Source organism: Galeopterus variegatus, unplaced genomic scaffold (genome assembly GCF_000696425.1).
Source record: "Galeopterus variegatus unplaced genomic scaffold, G_variegatus-3.0.2 Scaffold6194, whole genome shotgun sequence".
In the NCBI taxonomy this organism is placed as follows: Eukaryota; Metazoa; Chordata; class Mammalia; order Dermoptera; family Cynocephalidae; genus Galeopterus; species Galeopterus variegatus.
The window spans coordinates 106,995-123,413 of record NW_007732305.1 but is presented as its reverse complement, the minus strand read 5'-3'; the positions used below and the strand labels follow the sequence as shown (position 1 = coordinate 123,413).

General features: G+C 50.5%; 2 protein-coding genes across 2 annotated transcripts in view; one reads left to right on the top strand and one right to left on the bottom strand.

The window, feature by feature from the left end:
* UBE2L6 (ubiquitin-conjugating enzyme E2L 6) overlaps positions 1-9,619 on the top strand; it is a 10,589-nt gene extending 970 nt beyond the window's left edge. The window contains exons 2-4 of the mRNA XM_008590552.1: positions 3,109-3,204; positions 7,160-7,346; positions 8,781-9,619. Coding sequence (XP_008588774.1) covers positions 3,109-3,204; positions 7,160-7,346; positions 8,781-8,932 — 435 coding nt within the window. The 3' untranslated portion in view covers positions 8,933-9,619. The remainder of the gene's footprint in view (positions 1-3,108; positions 3,205-7,159; positions 7,347-8,780) is intronic.
* A 1,203-nt stretch (positions 9,620-10,822) lies between these two features.
* SMTNL1 (smoothelin-like 1) overlaps positions 10,823-16,419 on the bottom strand; it is a 6,963-nt gene continuing 1,366 nt past the window's right edge. Inside the window, exons 3-7 of the mRNA XM_008590551.1 lie at positions 16,263-16,314; positions 15,080-15,238; positions 14,796-14,910; positions 14,472-14,623; positions 10,823-10,967 (exon numbers count right to left, since the gene is read on the bottom strand). Coding sequence (XP_008588773.1) covers positions 10,823-10,967; positions 14,472-14,623; positions 14,796-14,910; positions 15,080-15,238; positions 16,263-16,314 — 623 coding nt within the window. The remainder of the gene's footprint in view (positions 10,968-14,471; positions 14,624-14,795; positions 14,911-15,079; positions 15,239-16,262; positions 16,315-16,419) is intronic.

Below are 16,419 nucleotides of genomic sequence, written 5' to 3'. Positions count from 1 at the left end.
CCCCCTCCATCCCCCTCCACCCCCTCCGCGGCTGTCCGAGCGCATTTATTTATTTGTGTACCAGGGCTGGCTGAATTCCTGTCATCCCCGTCCCCTCCCCAGAGAAGTGGGTGCTCGAGAGGGGCCAGAGCTGGCGGGGGCATATGGGGGTGGGGGTGTCGCTGTCCCCCTGAGCTGTGCTGGGGGTGAGGGTGAGCCTGCTGCGCCTCCCACCTCAACTGGTTTCAGTTTCACTTCTTGTGAAACTTGTGATAATGATTGAGTGCGTCTCAGGTGGAGGAAGGGCTCTTCGGCATCTTCTTGGTGCCAGGGGTTCTGCTGCTGATAGTGATGGGTGGGTTATGAACAGAAGTTACCAGGACCAAGGGCCTTGCCTTGGAATAGCCTATGACCCATCCCATAATTCAGAGAATGCTGATTAGGATTCAGGGGCAAAGTTCCTTGGGGCATCTGTGGAGGAAAAGACACTGAGGAGGACCTGGAAGTCCTCCTGGGGTAGGTGGCTTGCATTAATTCCCTCTACAGATGTTGAATGCCTGTCACATGCTGGCACTATTCTAGGAGGTAGGGGGGACACAGATCAACAAAAATCCTGCCCTCTTTGGGCTTTCATTCCTATCAGGGACACAATCTGAAGTAAGATCTGGAAGGGTGGGGAGGGGGCAGTTCCCCCAGGAGGTGGAGAACCCCAGGGTGTTTGGTGGACTGGGTGTGGCCACGGTTGGACATAGGTGGGAGAGGAAGAGCAATCCCAGTGAGTTGGGTCTGACACCCCTCAGGCTTTGAGTCTCTCAGAAGTGTCCCTTCAGTGGAGGGGCAGCATGGATGGGCAGGCTGGAGGGGGTAAAGGGGTGCCTACTTACTCTCAGCTCCTGAGAAGAAGGTGGTCTCAGACTGAGACACCCAGAGCAGGTTTGGCCCTGAAGAACTGAAATCTGGAGGTTGGCAGCATGCTGGAGTAGAGGGTCTTTCCAGCCAAGTTGGAACGAGATGGAAGCTGGTATGTATTGCACTGGCACCATTAAATGCCAGGCAGTTTACATCAGTTATTTCATCTAATTCTCACAGCAAGTCTGTGGGATAAGTGATATACCCCCATTTTACAAATGAGCAAACTGAGGCTCAGAGAAAATAACTCAGCTGTTTAGGGTCATTCAGTAATGAGTGATGGGGCTGGGATTTGAGTCCAGGCCCATGAGGCTCTAACTCGAAGGTTCTTTCAATAGCCTCTCTACTTTTATTTTCTGTTCCTCTAAGTCATGTGATTTCCTAGCATTCTTCAGGAAAGAGCTGTGTGTCCTAGCTTGGGTTTCAATATCCTTAGGCTTTGGGACAGTTTTGGCAGAGTAGGTAAAGTCCAAGTGTTCCCAGTTATAGTAAAGTCAGGAAAATGCCCATTCCAGATTTTCTCTGTTCAACCTTGGGTTTCATTCTTGCCAAAGAATCACAGATGCTTGTGGAACTGAGATTTATAGTAGCAGATGTTTCTAGTTTGGGGTAAAAGATAAATGACGGGACACAGGCTCTGGGCAGAAGACATCAGAAGCAGTTTGTTGGTATGAAAGACATGGAATATAGATAGGATGGGAGACAGGAGACGGAGCATGGGAAGGGGGTGTTTATATGCTGGGGAGGGGCAGAGAAAATTCAGATGGTCCACAGTGTTAAAGGATCTGTCCCCAACTGTGGACTGGGTTTAGGGATCTTTCTCTTTGCTTTTGTTTGCACAAGAGTTTCTCAATCTCATCGCCATTGACGTTTTGGGCCAGATAATTCTTTGCAGGACGTTTATCAACATCTCTGGCTGCCTTCCACTAGGATGTTAGTAGCACTGCCCCCATTTGTGACAACAAAAACTGTTTCCAGACCTTGCCAGAGTCCCCTGGTGGACAAAATCTCCCCAAATGAGAACCACTGGTTTATACAGGTCAGTGTTCCAGAGGAATATGACCGCCTGGAATGTCTTTTTATCCCTCCCCCTGACTATCAAACAAAGGCTTGTAGTCGCACAAGATGGATCCCAAAAAAGTCTGTAGTCCAACAAGATGGGTCCCCAAACGGGGTGGGGTCTTTGGTCAAATACATTTGAGAAGTACTGCATGCCGTGGGCTCCCATATTGGACAGTCAGCATGTTAAAGGCTCTGAGAAGTCCTGCAGTAAAGAAACCTGTTTAGGCTAGTTTTCCCAAATATACTTGACTATGGAACCCTTTTCCTGTAATAACTATTCACCTTCCATGGGACACCCTGTACACACTCGCCCTATCTGGGCCCTCTGCTTTGTGCCTCTCCCCTTCTCTGCATGGTGAATTCCTATATATTCTGCATGCCCCAGCTTCCAGGGTGCACCCTCTGTGAAGCCTTTCTGCTCCTCTCCTTTCCTTCCCTAATCTGTATCTGCACATGCTATGCACATAATCACATCCCTGTTTCTTCCATTATTCCAGTGATGTTCTGGGGGCTGGGTCCTGTGTTACTAAGGGTCAGTAGAGGATGCTCAGTAAATGGCTATTAGGAGAATTCAGTGATGTCCAGGTGTTGGGGCCACATTTCTGGGAAGGTGAGTCACTCGTTGTCCCTTGGTGTGTAGGGTCTGCCTGAGTCATTGCCCTTCCCCAGCCCTGGTCTGGTGGTGTTTGAAGGGATGGGGTGATGTCTTTGCTGCCCACTTTGCCAAGTGCATGTCCTCATGCTAGACAATCAGAGGATTCTTATGGAAAGGAAGAGAGGGAGGGAATTAGGACCTAGTGGCTTTCTAGGAAGAGGGCAAGAGGACAGAGGTTATGTACCTTGCTTTCAGGAGAAAGGCTCCTAAGAGAGTTTACACCCAAGTTTCAATATCTGGGAGAAGTGACCTATGTCTTCCCTATACCTAGTATCTCAAGCATTGTGGTGAGGCCAAAATCAGATAATTCACTTAAAGCGCTAGCACCGTGCCTGACACTAAGTGCTCAATAAATGGGGGCTTTGATATTGCAGGCTTCTGCCCCAGTGGATGTCCTGTTTTTGGACTTGCGACAGCTTGCTGCTGGGGCAGGGGGAGGGTGCTGAAGGAAGGCAGATCAGGCCAACTGGCTGCTTGCTGTGCCCTTGCTGTGCCCCCTGCAGGAGCTAGAGGATCTTCAAAAGAAGCTTCCCCCGTACCTGCGGAACCTGTTCAGTGACGATGCAAACGTCCTGGTGTGGCATGCGCTCCTCCTGCCTGTGAGTATCCATGGGACCATGGCTTTGGATTGGGAACAACTTAGGCCAGGGGCATGGCAGGGAGGTGGGGTGAGGACTGGGCAAGAATGTCCCCTGCTTGAGGGCCCCTTAACTGGAGGTTATCATTGGTGGAGAGGGTCTGTCTCTGGGTTGATTTCTTCCAAGGTCTAGGCAGACTGATACCAATGAGAAAAGACTTTTAGACTTAGTAGGAGACTCCTTCCTCAACCCAGTAGTCACCAAGTCCACACAGAAGCTTCAGCAGACAAACAGCATCAAAAAGAAGAAGAAAAAAGATCTCTTAGACCTTTGTCAAGGAGCAGGGATAAACTTCCAGGTTCCCAGAGTTGGTAGAATTTGCTTTTCTAAACCTAAAATGTATTTTGTTTTCTTTTAAAGATCTTATTTCAGAAAATTATTGCTACCTGTGACAACACGGATAGCTCATCTCTACTGCTCATTTTTCTCTATTTTTTATTTGATGTCATCTTGATAAATTCTCCCTTTGAAAGCAATATTCCAAAGAACCTGTCAGAGTGCAAAATCTATTTTGTCATTTAATTATTAGTGACTAAAGACCTTTCTTTGAGAAATTCATCTATACACCTTTGGTTACTTGGAAATAAAAATTAAGACAGTTGAGCTTTTTGTTAGTCAAAGCTCTTTGGATTGTCAAGGGAACAATTCATCTTATTTTTTAGGATTTGGCAATGCAGTGGCCTGGGTTGTGTCATCTCTTTCCACTGACTTGTAGCCCAGAAAAATGGAGAAAGGCTTGAGCCATCTCAACATTTAAACCTCTGTCAAGTCCCTTGAGCTGCTGCGTTGAAGCAATTCACTTACCTGGCTTGCCGTGAGGACACCTGTTCTGGGCCTCAGGTGCCAGGGGAAGAAGATGCTAGAAGGAGCTCCAGGGACTGATTAGATCTCCAAGAAGACCAGCTTTGAGATGATAAGAGTGAAGGGGAGGGGGAGCAGGTCAGAAGGAAGAAGGTGAATGACAGGAAAACCTAGGAAAGATCATATTTGGGAGAATACTATGAAATCAGGGGACTTCAGTGGCTGGCAAGACTGAGGTGAGTAGATGCACCCCAGGAAGCGGCCCAAGACCTTCCAGCCACACAGGGGTCTTGAAAAACCATGCTAGTTGGGAAGAATCCCAGGACTGGAGGATCAAAGCTTGATGCAGAAAATCCAGCTAAGGAGGCCTGAAGGCACTTGGTGAAACCATAAAAGAAGGGGTGACTGGCTGGCAGGGGAAGGAGAACCAGGAAAGGTCTTTGGGATGAGCAGACCAATTTCCCCTCAAAGGCTCAGTCTCAATTTACATGTTCACCAAGGTGGCTCCATTTGTCACATCTTGATCATGAAAAGTTACAGCCGGATGATGCTTTTGAGGCTGATAGCAGGAGTTCACATTCATTGAGAGTCCCCAGTGGACAGAGCGCTGTTTTAAGTACAGGGCATGTGAGGTCATATTGAATTCTGTCAACCACCCAAGGAGGAAGGTCCTCTTCCTTTTACAGATGAGGAAATGGAAACCTAAGAGGCTAAGTCACTTGCCCACGGTGAAAGAGTAAGGTGGCAGGCCAGGAAGTCAGCTGACTCCAGGGTCTTCTCTCCTAATCACTCCATGAAAAATGAATGGTTCTCAAACATTTTTTTTTAAGTAGCAAAATGCTTTATTTAACCCAGAACTTGGAAGGCAGTAGGACTTTCTCAGCTGACCGTAAGGTGCAGTATGAAATCCTCTGTCTGGTCCAACTTCTTCATTTTACAGATGAGGAAACGGGGTCCTAGAGAAGCTCAAAGGCACACAGCAAGCTTGAGGCAGAGCTGGGACAGGTCTCCAGAGCTCCTGGGTCCCTGACTCCACTACCTCTGTCCTCTGTTAAGGCCTGGGAAGCCCAACACGAGCCCCTGCAGACAAGACGCACAGATACCCGCACCCCCCTACCTGCTCTGAGGACTCAGCCCTCGGCCTTGTCTCTACCTCATGAGTCCCTGCCTTTTGTTATTATTGAGACCATAAAGCTGAGACGTTCTCTTTATCTGCCCGGTAGTTGCTCCATGTCTTATCCAACACACCCAAGATCACTATGGTCTCTGTTTTACCTCCTGCCAAGGAGGAGGAGCTCTGCTAAAGTCTTGAATCTGTGCTTAACTACATATGTCATTGTGGTTGTCTTTGCCCTACCTTTTCAATAATGAATGTTCTGAAAGGATTTAGTGCTTTGCAACCAGCCTGAAGGCCCCTGTGCTGTATGCTGGGGTCACCCAAGTTCTGGGTTTCCTTCCTTCTAGGGATTCAGAGTAGTGGTCACCTGTGGAGATGTAGAGTCAGCAGCACTGGGTTCCCATCGCGGCAGGGCCACTGTGGCCCTGGGCAAGTTACTTACATACACTGAACTTGAGTTTCCTCACCTGAAAACAGAGATGCTAATAGTCGTGAGTTTTCATACTTACTATAATAGTTGATGCAGATGCAGGGCTTACCATGTGCCAGGTCCTGTTCTAAGCCCTTGACATAGATTAATTCATTTAATGCTCACATAAGCCTTATTAAGAAGTCTATTATTATCCCCATATGGAAGCACAGACAGGTAAAATTACTTGCCAAAGGTCACACAGCTAGTGAGTAGCAGAGCCAAGATTCACACCCAGGCAGGGTAGCTCCAGAGTCTGCTATGCTCTGCTGCAAGGGCTAGTGCACATCAAACCCTTAACACAGGGTGGCACAGAACATGGTTCAGGAAAGTCTTCAGGTTGCTTGAAGTCTGGAGGGTCTTCTCCTGGCTCCTGGCAGCTCCCAACCCTCGGTCATTCTAGCCCCCAAGTTTGGTGGTGATGTGTTTTTTTGTTTGTTTGTTTTTTGGCACCTGGCCAGCCCAGGGATTCAAACCCTTGATCTTGGTGTTATAACACTGCACTCTAACCAACTAAGCTATCGTGGCTTTTTAAAAATTATGGTAAAATGCATATAAAAAAATTGATCTTAACAAAACATACACATACAAAAAATACATATAACAAAAATTTACCTTAACCGTTTTTAAGTATACAGGTGTTCAGTGGTCTTACAGTTTTGGAGGCTAGGAAGTCCAAAGTCCAGGGAACATATCTGGTGAGGGTCTTGGAGACGGTGACAGTGACAAAGGGGTTTTACATGGCAGAAAATGGCAAAGCAGAAAGAGAGACTAACATCCTCATTCACTCTCCTTTTAAATGCACATTTTGTTTATCTGTTTTTCTGACAATGGACACTTGGTTTGCTTCCACATTTTGGCTATTGTGAACAATGCTGCTATGAACACTGGTATACAAATATCTGTTCAAGTCCCTGATTTCAAATCTTTCAGGTATCTACCTGGAAGTGGAATTGCTAGATCATATGGCAATTCTGTGTCTAATGTTTTGAGGAAATGCCATTTTCCGTAGCAGCTGCACCATTTTACATGCCCATGCCCCTGAGTTCTTAGATTTCCTCATTTTTCCCTATTTCCTCACTCCTAATGATGATGTTCTCCTGTGCTTGCTAACAGCTCTCAAGGAGAGGACATTCTGTCCTTCTCCCCTTATATAACTCTCAGGAAGACTTTAAAGCTGAGATGGTCCTTAGAGCTCATCTAGTCAAACTTTGCCCACTTTTCAAATGAGGAAACTGAGGCCCAGAGATGGGAGGTGGTTCATCCATGGTCACAAGCAAAAGCTAGGACCAGACTTTTCTGATTCTCAGGCTGCTGCCCTTTTGTGATTCCACCCTTCCACTAATCCATAGCTCCATTGCCAAATGAGTGCAGTTGCCATCTGTATCTTCTGAGAGTGGAGCCGAAGATGCCTGGGACCCTGGGGTGAGGATGGGGGGAGGAAAGCCAGACCACAGCCCTAGGCGGAAAGTGATCTATCCAGAGCAGTCATGCCTCAGAACAGAACTTGACCCCTTCTCTCCGCACAGGACCATCCTCCCTACCACCTCAAGGCCTTCAACGTGTGCATCAACTTCCCTGAGGAGTATCCATTCAAACCCCCCACAGTGAAATTCACAACCAAGATCTACCACCCCAACGTGGATGAGAACGGACAGGTTTGCCTGCCCATCATCAGCAACGAGAACTGGAAGCCTTGCACCAAGACTTTTCAAGGTGGGACTGGGCCTTGCATAGAGGGAGGAACTAATACGAGGTGGGGTTACTGAGTGGGAGGTCAACAGACTTATTTTGATCTAGAAAAGCCCAAAAGAGAGGAGATCGAAATTGTGCATATAAGCTGAACGCACCGTCAGATAGGAGGGATCCTTCCTGAGATCCTGCAAGGGCTGACCTGCTGCTGCCTCTGTTCCTACCCCTGGGCATGTGTGACACAGGAACTTTGCCATGGTTCATGGGAAGGAGAGGCAGCGTGACCTCAGAGGGAAGGGCTTGGGATAAGAAGGCTGCTGTTCCCTCTGTGGACTTTGGGCAAGTCTCTGTTCCTTTCTGGGACTCAATGCCCTAAATGATAACAGAGGGGATTGGCCTAGTAATGAGGATTCCTGCCACTTAACTGAACATTCTTGGCACTGTGCCAACAGTGTCACACACCAACTTAATTTAATCCCCCAGCAACCCCATGAGATAGTGCTATTGTGTGCCTTATTCAATAGTTGGGGACACTGAGGCATATGAGAAGTGAAGTGGTTGCCTAAGGTCATGTAGCTGGCAGGTGGCAGAGCTTGGCTGACTCTAGGGCAGTGCTGTCCAGCAGAACTTCCTGCACTGATGGATGTGTCCTATCACTGCACTATCTAATACTGTAGTCACTAGCTACATGTGGCCAGTGTGACTGAGGAACTCAATTCTTATTTGTATTTAATTTTAATTAATTTAAATTTAGATAACCCAGGTGGCTAGTGGCTACCATATTGGACAAGGCAGCTCTTGAACTTATGGGCTTAATCAGTGTGCTGAAGCACATCTGGACCAGCTCAGGAGTTTTTAACCTGGGAAACAAGGATCCTTGCGGGGAGGTGAGGAAGAGTGGTCCTTGGACGAGTTTCAGGGTGTCTGTGAAGCATTCTTCACTCCAAACAGTATGTTTGTGCATCTGCATCTGTGCATATGCCTCGGGAGAGGGGCTGCCGCCTTAACCAGGTCCCCAAAGGCAGCTGGAAAGATAAAGAGCCCCAGGGCAGTAGTGGTTTTCTTTCTTTAGCCTGGAAATCCTTTTTTCCAAATACAAGTTTATTTGGAATCTCAGTATAACAGAAGAAAACAGAGTGGTTCTTGTTGCAGTGGGGGTGAGACCCAGAAACCCCGCTTATCTCAGTGACCCCCATGGTGAGCAGCTTCTCTGAAGCCATGGAACATAATTGTTCTGAAACCACCAATACAACCAGTCAAGGCTTTGGGTATCATCAAGCAAGAAAGAAAGGGACATTTGATTTGGTTGTACAGTCATCCCAAAAGATGGAATCTCCTTGGGGGTCTCCCACAGAGTGGGTGTGGAGTATAAGGGGGATCTGGGAGTGGGTAACTATCACCTCTTTCCCAGGGTTTTTTGCCTCTGCCCTGATGTCCTGATCTGGCCTCTCTCCCCAGTCTTGGAGGCCCTCAACATGCTGGTGAATAGACCGAATCTGGGGGAGCCACTGCGGGTGGAACTTGCTGACCTGCTGTCGCAGAACCCGGAGCTCTTCAAAAAGAATGCTGAAGAGTTCACCCTCCGATTTGGGGTGGACCGGCCCTCTTAACTCTGGTTCTGATCCCTCTCCATCCTGGATCCTCTGCATGGTGGATGGACATACCTTGTGGACTGGGACCAGAGCCCCTGTACAGCCCATTCCCTGCTCAATTTTTCTTTCTTGGGTTGTTAGTCATTAGTTTGTGTGTGTGGTGGGGGGAGGGGGGCTTCTGGCATGTGTGTGGGGTGTGGACTCACTTCCTACTCCTTTGCCTTCCCCAGAGCCAGGGGAATTTAGGTTTGCAGAGATACAGGCCAGTTCCCCAGCTCTCCATCTTAGGGAAACAGGTCACCTTCCAGGCCAGCTTGCAGGAAATGAGCCCAGTGGTCAACTAGAATCCCCCCGGGGACCAGACACTCAGGGGCCAGGAGAGCGAGGAATACAGGTGGGGGTAGGGCACTTGGAGGGTATCTTATTTACGACGCAGTGATTGAAATCAGCCAAACTACTGATAGGCATGTACAGGTTTAGGTGCTAAACCTTTTAATTTCCCACTGATGAATCATAAAATGAAGAATCTAACCTCCATCCTGGAATTCTGACTATGTGTTTTGAAACTACTTGCTATCTCATTAAGTGGCCAGTTCCTGGGGGCCAGGCCTCGGGCCGTGAGGTGTGTGCCCTCCAGCATCCAGTCCAGGGGGAGCCACCAAAACCATGTGCTTGCCTGGTCATTAAAGTCACAGGTGAATTCTGGAGGGAGTTCGGCTAAGTCTTTGTTGACAGGGGATGGTGGGGTGGGAGAGAGGGTTAGGGTTAGGACAAGAGACGGCTGGGGATTCAGCTGCCATCTAATAAAAGGTGTGACCCTGCTTACCATAGACATTTCCCAAACATTGTGGGAATGCTGGCCATGAGAGAATAGGCCATCCCTGGCCAGAGGTACCTTCGAAAGGTCCACAGGGATAACATCCCGTTATATAGACGAGGCCCCTGAGGTGCAGAGCACTACAGTGAGATGCATGGGTCCACTCTGCCAGTCAGGGCAGAGTCCACACCTGCAGCCATGCCAACCTGGCTGGGTTTTGTTTTCTGCTTTTCGTTTCTTCATGAGCAGCTTTTGTCTGCACACATACATGCTCCAAATGGCCGATGAAGCCAGACTGAATTGTTAGCAGGAAATTATAGTCAGCTCAGGAGTTCATCTCTAATGAGCAATGGAAAAGTGAAAACTTTAGCCAGAGTTGGAGGATTAACTTATCCTAAAGGAAGAACTTTCTGGTTGCAATTGTAATAAGCTACTAGAAAACCGCTGGCTTTTAAGAGACAGAATTGGGGTGTCTTTAAGTCAAGGGAGTCACCCCAAGCCCCACTAGCCCAGTTGGGGTGAGATTTCTTGAGAGTATTCTACTGTACCTCCTGCTCTGGAGTTTCCTAATCTGCAAAGAAGTGTGGAAAGAGGGGAAGAGAATTGGGAAAATGCAGATGGTTTGAAATGTAAATTTGTTTTTATTTTTGGCTACCTGTTATTGAACACTTATGTGGCAGGCACTAGGCAAAGCTTTTTGCCCCTTTCATAGTCTCATTTACCTCTTTCAGCATCTCAGTGAGGTTGGAATTCCCACTATCCCCTTTGAAACTGTAAACTGAGGCTCAGAGAGGCTAACTCACTGGCCCAAGGTCATACAGCTGGTTAGTGGTGGACCCAGGCTATTGTCCTTTCTCAAAGCCTTGCACAGCTGTTAAGAAAGTGAGGAAGCGCCTTCAGTGCAGAGGTTCCTGGGCAGGGAGGGAGAGAGTACTGAGGGGCCAAACAGGATTTTACAAAAGTACTTTTAATGCACTTAAGACTGGTGCCACCTGCCCTCGCCCAAGCCCTGGCTCTGCTGCATGGAGCAGAAGCAAGCCTCTGGGCCACGGGTGCTCTGCCCACCTGCCCCCACAGGGCCAGTCATCTCCTCATTTCTTCTTGGTCTTCACCAGTCCCTTCTGCACGAGGCTGCGGTACAGCTCCTGGATGTAGGTGTAGACGCACTTGGAGTCGGGCACTGCCAGCCGTACCATGTCATCCACCTCCAGCAGCTGGGCACAGTCAGCCAGTTTCCTGAGGGATGGGTGGGGTGGAGAGCAGAAGACCAAAGGTGAAGCTTGTGGGAGCCAAGGGAATGGGTGGGAGCAGCCCAGTAAGGATGAAGCCCATAGAATCATGTATGTTGGAGCTGGAAGATCATCTAGGCCAACCATCCCATTGTACAGGTGATGTAACTGAGGCCCAGACAGAGTTAAGACTCAAACCCAAATGGGTCTGATTCCAAAGCCCACGTTTCAGTGCACCATGAGTGCTCACATGGGAACAGGAGCCTCCAGTTTCTAGTTCTGCATTAACCCACCCTTTTTACACATAGATCTGTCCTTTGGAACGAGGGAGCTCCTGTTGGGCCAGGCCCCTCAGGAAGAATTTAAAGGAAAGAACTTGAATCCTAGCCAGAGTGCTGGCTTGTAGCTACAGCATCCCCAAGGGCTTCATTCAATCAGTCTCTGTGTATTTATTGAGAGCCTACTGTGTGCCAGGTACTGTTATAGGTTCTGGGGATTCAGCAGTGAACAAAACCAAAACTTCCCCACTCTCATGGCACTGACATTCTTGTGGAAGGAGACAGACAGGGATCAAACATGAAGTAGATGGTACATCAGATGGTGAGAGGTGCTGAGGAGGAAAATAGCACAGAAGGGAGACAGGATCTTCTGTGTGAGAGAGGGGGGCTGGTCTTTTTAAGAGGGTGCTCAGGGAAGGCTTCTTCTGGGGGAAAGGATTCCAGACAGAGGAAATGGCATGTGCAGAGGCCCCAAGGCAGGAATTTTTGGCGTGTTTGAGGAGCTGCATGGAACTTCGCAGCAAGTCCCCTTTTTCTAACTTCCCAGCTGCCCTTTGGGGCCATGTGATACTCCTGGCTTTGCTGAGGCTGACAGTCTGAGCTAATCACTGTGGGGACCTCACTACCACGTCACGTGCTGTGTCAGATGCTTCCTTTCGGAAAGTCTCATTTACTGCTCCTCTCCATCCTCAATCAGCAGAAAAGCCCAAGGTCAAAGTGAGTGACACAGCTGGGACTCAACCCCTGGCCTGCCTGACACCTTTGGCAAGCTGGCTCTGAAGCTGGGTGTCAGCAGTCGCAGCCCACCACAGCCGGCCATGGGTGTTGGCAGCTGGAGAAACCAGGGCCCCAGCGGAAATCCCCTCTTGGGCCTGGGACAGCTGGGCTGAAATCCAAGCCAGGCTGGCCTGGGAGCCGGGGGAAGGGCGCAGACTGGCAGATTTCGAAGAATGGGCGAGCTCCCTGCAACCAGTGCGTGGATCTCCGCGGCGTGGGTGTGGGTGGGAGGGCTGAAACCTTGGTCCCCATTGAGTCTGGGGGGCGGGGGACGGCTCCTCCAGCAGCATAACTGATGGAGCCCATTGGGGCCTGGCCATGGCCTTTCCTTCCCCTATCTCAGGACTCCAAGGAATCAGAGGAGAGTTCTGGAACAGGGCAGTGGGATGTGCCAGCTGTGGCAGAGGCGCCTTACTTTTCACACTTAGTCTTCACACCCAACCCTGTGATATGAGGTTTCCAGAGAAGTTAAGTCAGCTGCCGAGGGGCACAGGGCCAGGAAGGAGGAGTCGGGATTCAAACCCAGGCACCTCATCTGTCCTCCCCACCCTCCATCTCTATGCATCCTGCCACCTCCTTCCCTTTTTTCTGCCTGATGCCTCCTGTCATCCTGTCATCATCTTCTGATTATTCCTTCCACCTTCCTGAGGCTCTGCCTGGCTTGGAACCAGAGGCCAGGCAGCTGCAGGAGGAGGACAGTGACCCATGCCCTACAGGCCGGGGACGTCCGGTCGGGCAGGGCTGCATGCCCTTTTCTGTTCTCTTGGAGCTTGAAGTCCAGACTAGGAGTTTCGCTCTCAATCCCTAGTCCTGCCACAGCCCTCCTGTAGAAAGCTGGAAAATCACATAACCTGTATACTTGCTTCCACAGAACGTATAGGATTGTTGTGAGGATCGAATGAGATGGTCCAAGTGAAGCATTTAACAGACCACCTGGCACCGAATCACTCTCAATTCTTATGGCTATTGTCATCATTAGAGGTGTTCCTGAGCCCATAGTATGCGTGGTGCTTCCGACTGCCTTATTCCCCGCCCCAGGGCACCCACCCCATTCCTTGGCAGGATAATGTGAAACTGGAAGGAACCTTCTGCAACACTGAGTCTGATGATTTTTAAATGGCATCCTTGGTGTCCTAGGGCCTTATGGGCATGCCTCCAAGACCATCCTAAAAAAGTCTCCTTTTAATCTGTTTTATATGTTTGGCATACACTTAATGTTTTATTTGAGGGTATCTGCTGGGAAAAAATTTGAAAAACATAAATCAATATTAATCCCTTCATTTTGCTGATGGGGACACACAGGCCTCCGTGCAGGGTGATGGCCAGTCCTGGACTAGACTAGAGGGCTCCCAGACTAAGGTGCTCCTAACATCCCCATTGACTTATTCCCTGTCTCAGGGCTTAGAAGTGCACTAAGCCATCCACTCTGGGGCATCAGAGTTGCCAGCCTTGGCCACACTGTCTGCACAGCCCTGGCCCTGCCAGGCAGCTCAGAAGCCTCTGCCCGAGCCTCTCCCTGATGCTGGAGAGAATGGGTGCTCCTGGGCTGAGCTCCTGGTAAGCCCTAAGGCCATCAGGGGACTTGGCAGCCCTTGCCTAGTGGGTGGAGATGGAGGTCACTGGCTAAGCCTGGCTTTGGTGCTTGGTTGGGGGATCACCTTCCCTTTGGCTACACTGGCAGCTATGGTTTTGCCTCTCAGGTTTTTTTTCGGGCCAGAAGTCTGAGAGCAAGGGAGGAACCCACACCCGTTCTCACGCCCCGTTTGCCTTTCTCGTATACCGCCCTTTCTCCAGCAACCACACCCTGACACCAGTCTGTATGAGCCGCAGCCATAACTCCCCTCCAGGCTCCAAAGTGAATGGTAATTATCATTACAACAGTAATGTCACTCACTATAGGACAGTAGCAGCAGCTAAGATTTTTTCAAGTGCTTACCATGGGTTAGGCACTGCTATAGGAACTTTACTTATTTACTTATTTAATTCTCACAGTAATCTTGCAAAAGAGGATACATCATGCCCATTTTAGAGATCAGAACATGGAGGCTCAGAGAAGTCAAGGAGCCTGTCCAAGATCACATCCAGCTGACAAATGGTGGAGTCAGAGTCTGACCCCAAATCTCTGCCATCCCCTGTCTAAAACAGCCGGCCTGTTTCTCCTCTGTCCCTCACCTTGCCTGAATTTCCTTTATGGCACCTCTTGCCACCCGGCATTAAATGGCACTTGCATCCCTTTAGAATGCAAGCCACGGGTGAGCAGGGATTTTTGTGTTTCACCCGCTCCTGTATCCCCATAGCCTGAAACAGTGCCTGGTACTCAAAAAATACCTGTGGGATACATGAATGTGTGACCTCGACGTCAATCTGACTATCCCGCCAGCCACACTCTGTGAATCCAGCCCTCATCCTGGGTGCCCCAGCTCCCATCCGGCTCTGCCACCCATGCTGTGGCTTACTCTGCGGTGGAAAAGGCCAGGGTGAAGTTGTGCCGGCGCTTCGTGGGGTCCAGCTCAGCGTAGTCAAAGGCGTCAGGGAAGAACTTGTGGATGAGGGCGCAGAAGGCCATGCCGCTGGCCCAGCTGGAGGAGAAGTTCTGGATGTCCACGTGCTGCAGGCGGGCACAGAGGAGGCCTCGGTGAGCCTCGGCCCAGGGGGTCTGGACTTGGCCGCCTTCCCAGCCTCCCATCCTTTGGGGTTTGCACCTCTCAGCACCTCCCCAGCACTGCCGCCTCTGGGGAGGGGTTCCTTGCCCCACCCACATGTCCCTGTCCTGTGCCCACCTCATAGTTCCTGGTCATGGCCCGGCACCACTCCAAGAGCATGTTCTTGACCCCGCCGATGGCTGTCCCGGCTGCCCTCGTGTTCCGGAACAGCGCCGTGGGGCCCGAGGCAGCCCTGTGTGGGGAGGGAGGTACGAGAAGAGGCAGGAGGCCACGAAGGGCCCTCTCGGGAGGAGCCCCAGGCCCAGAGGTCAGTCCTCCTGTTCCTGCCGCCCTCTGGCCTCCCTCCCACCAAGCCACAGTTCCCAGGGAAAGCCCAGCCCAGCTCCTCGCCTGCGTCCTACCCGCCAAACTTGTCCACGATGGCTTTCCGGTTCTGCGCACGGGGACCCCGGGGCCGGGCAGGGGCTGACACCCTGCGCTCTGGTGCCCTCTCCTTCTTCTTCTCCCCTGATGGAGGGGGCTCCGGGGGACTCTGGGGCACATCACTGGGTGAAGACTCACTATGTGGAGAGGTCAGGAGAAGCATGAGAGGGGTGGGGACCCCCACTAAAGGACACAGGGAGGGGCTGTGGGGCTGGGTGGGGGTGTCACTGCAGTCTAAGGGCCATGTGCAGTTGGAGGCCAACAGTTGATGCACATTTCTGTGCCCAGCACTGGGAGTGGTTGAGAAGGAATAGTGAGGCCCAGTCTAACTTTGGGGAAAGTGTGGTCTGGTGAGGATATGAGGGCAGAACTAGGACACATCCGAGGTCTGACCTGAGCTTTGCCACTCATTTGCTGTGTGATCTTGGGACTGTCACATCACTTCTCTGAGCCTCAGCTTTCTCATCTGTAAAATGGGGACAGGAATACCTACCCAACAAGGTGGCCGTAAGGCCTGCATAAGAAGGTGAATGTAAAGCACCCAGCTGTGCCTGCCAGTGAATATTCGCTGGTTGTCTTTCCCCAAGAAAGGGACAGGAGGTAGACTGCAGCTTGATGTAAAGGAAGAGCCTCCTAATGACTGCAGATGTGCAGTGGCAAGTGTAAGGCTGTTGTTTCATCCAGCTCCTGCCATGCACCGGGCACCCTGCTTAAGTGCTTCACGTGCTTTACATCACTTAAGTCTCACAATCCTACACTGTAGATACAATTGCTATGCCCACTTCACAGATTAGAAGAGGTTAAGTGACATGGCTAAGGTCACACAGCTGGCATGTGGCAGAGCCATTGTCCAAACTCAGGCTTTCTGCTTGTGCTGTTACGGATGATGCCGACAGCTGCTGTGATGAGACACGGGCTGCGAGATAAGGAGCTCCTGGGAAGAGTCAGGGGTGCTGAAGAGGAGGCCCCTCCACATTGCCTGAGTGTCTGGCTCCTTTGGTTTCCTGGACTATGCCCTGGGAAAGGAAGCTGAATGCCAGAAATCCTGGAATACGTTGAAATCAGATGCTGGGGGAGGGCAGACTGCGATGATGGTAGATAGACTCTGAGGGAACAGGAGGTAGGGGAAGTTGGAGCTAAAGCCCCAGTGTTTGACGTTACCTGGCTGGAGGACTGGTCTCTCCAGAGGCTGCAGAGTCTGGACCCAACCCATCTGGAGGAAAGAAATAGAAGGGAGGGAAGTTGGGGCTATCCATAGGGGCCCCTTGCACCCCCCCCCCCCCCCGGTCCCCCCCCCCCCCCCCCGGGGTCCCCCCCC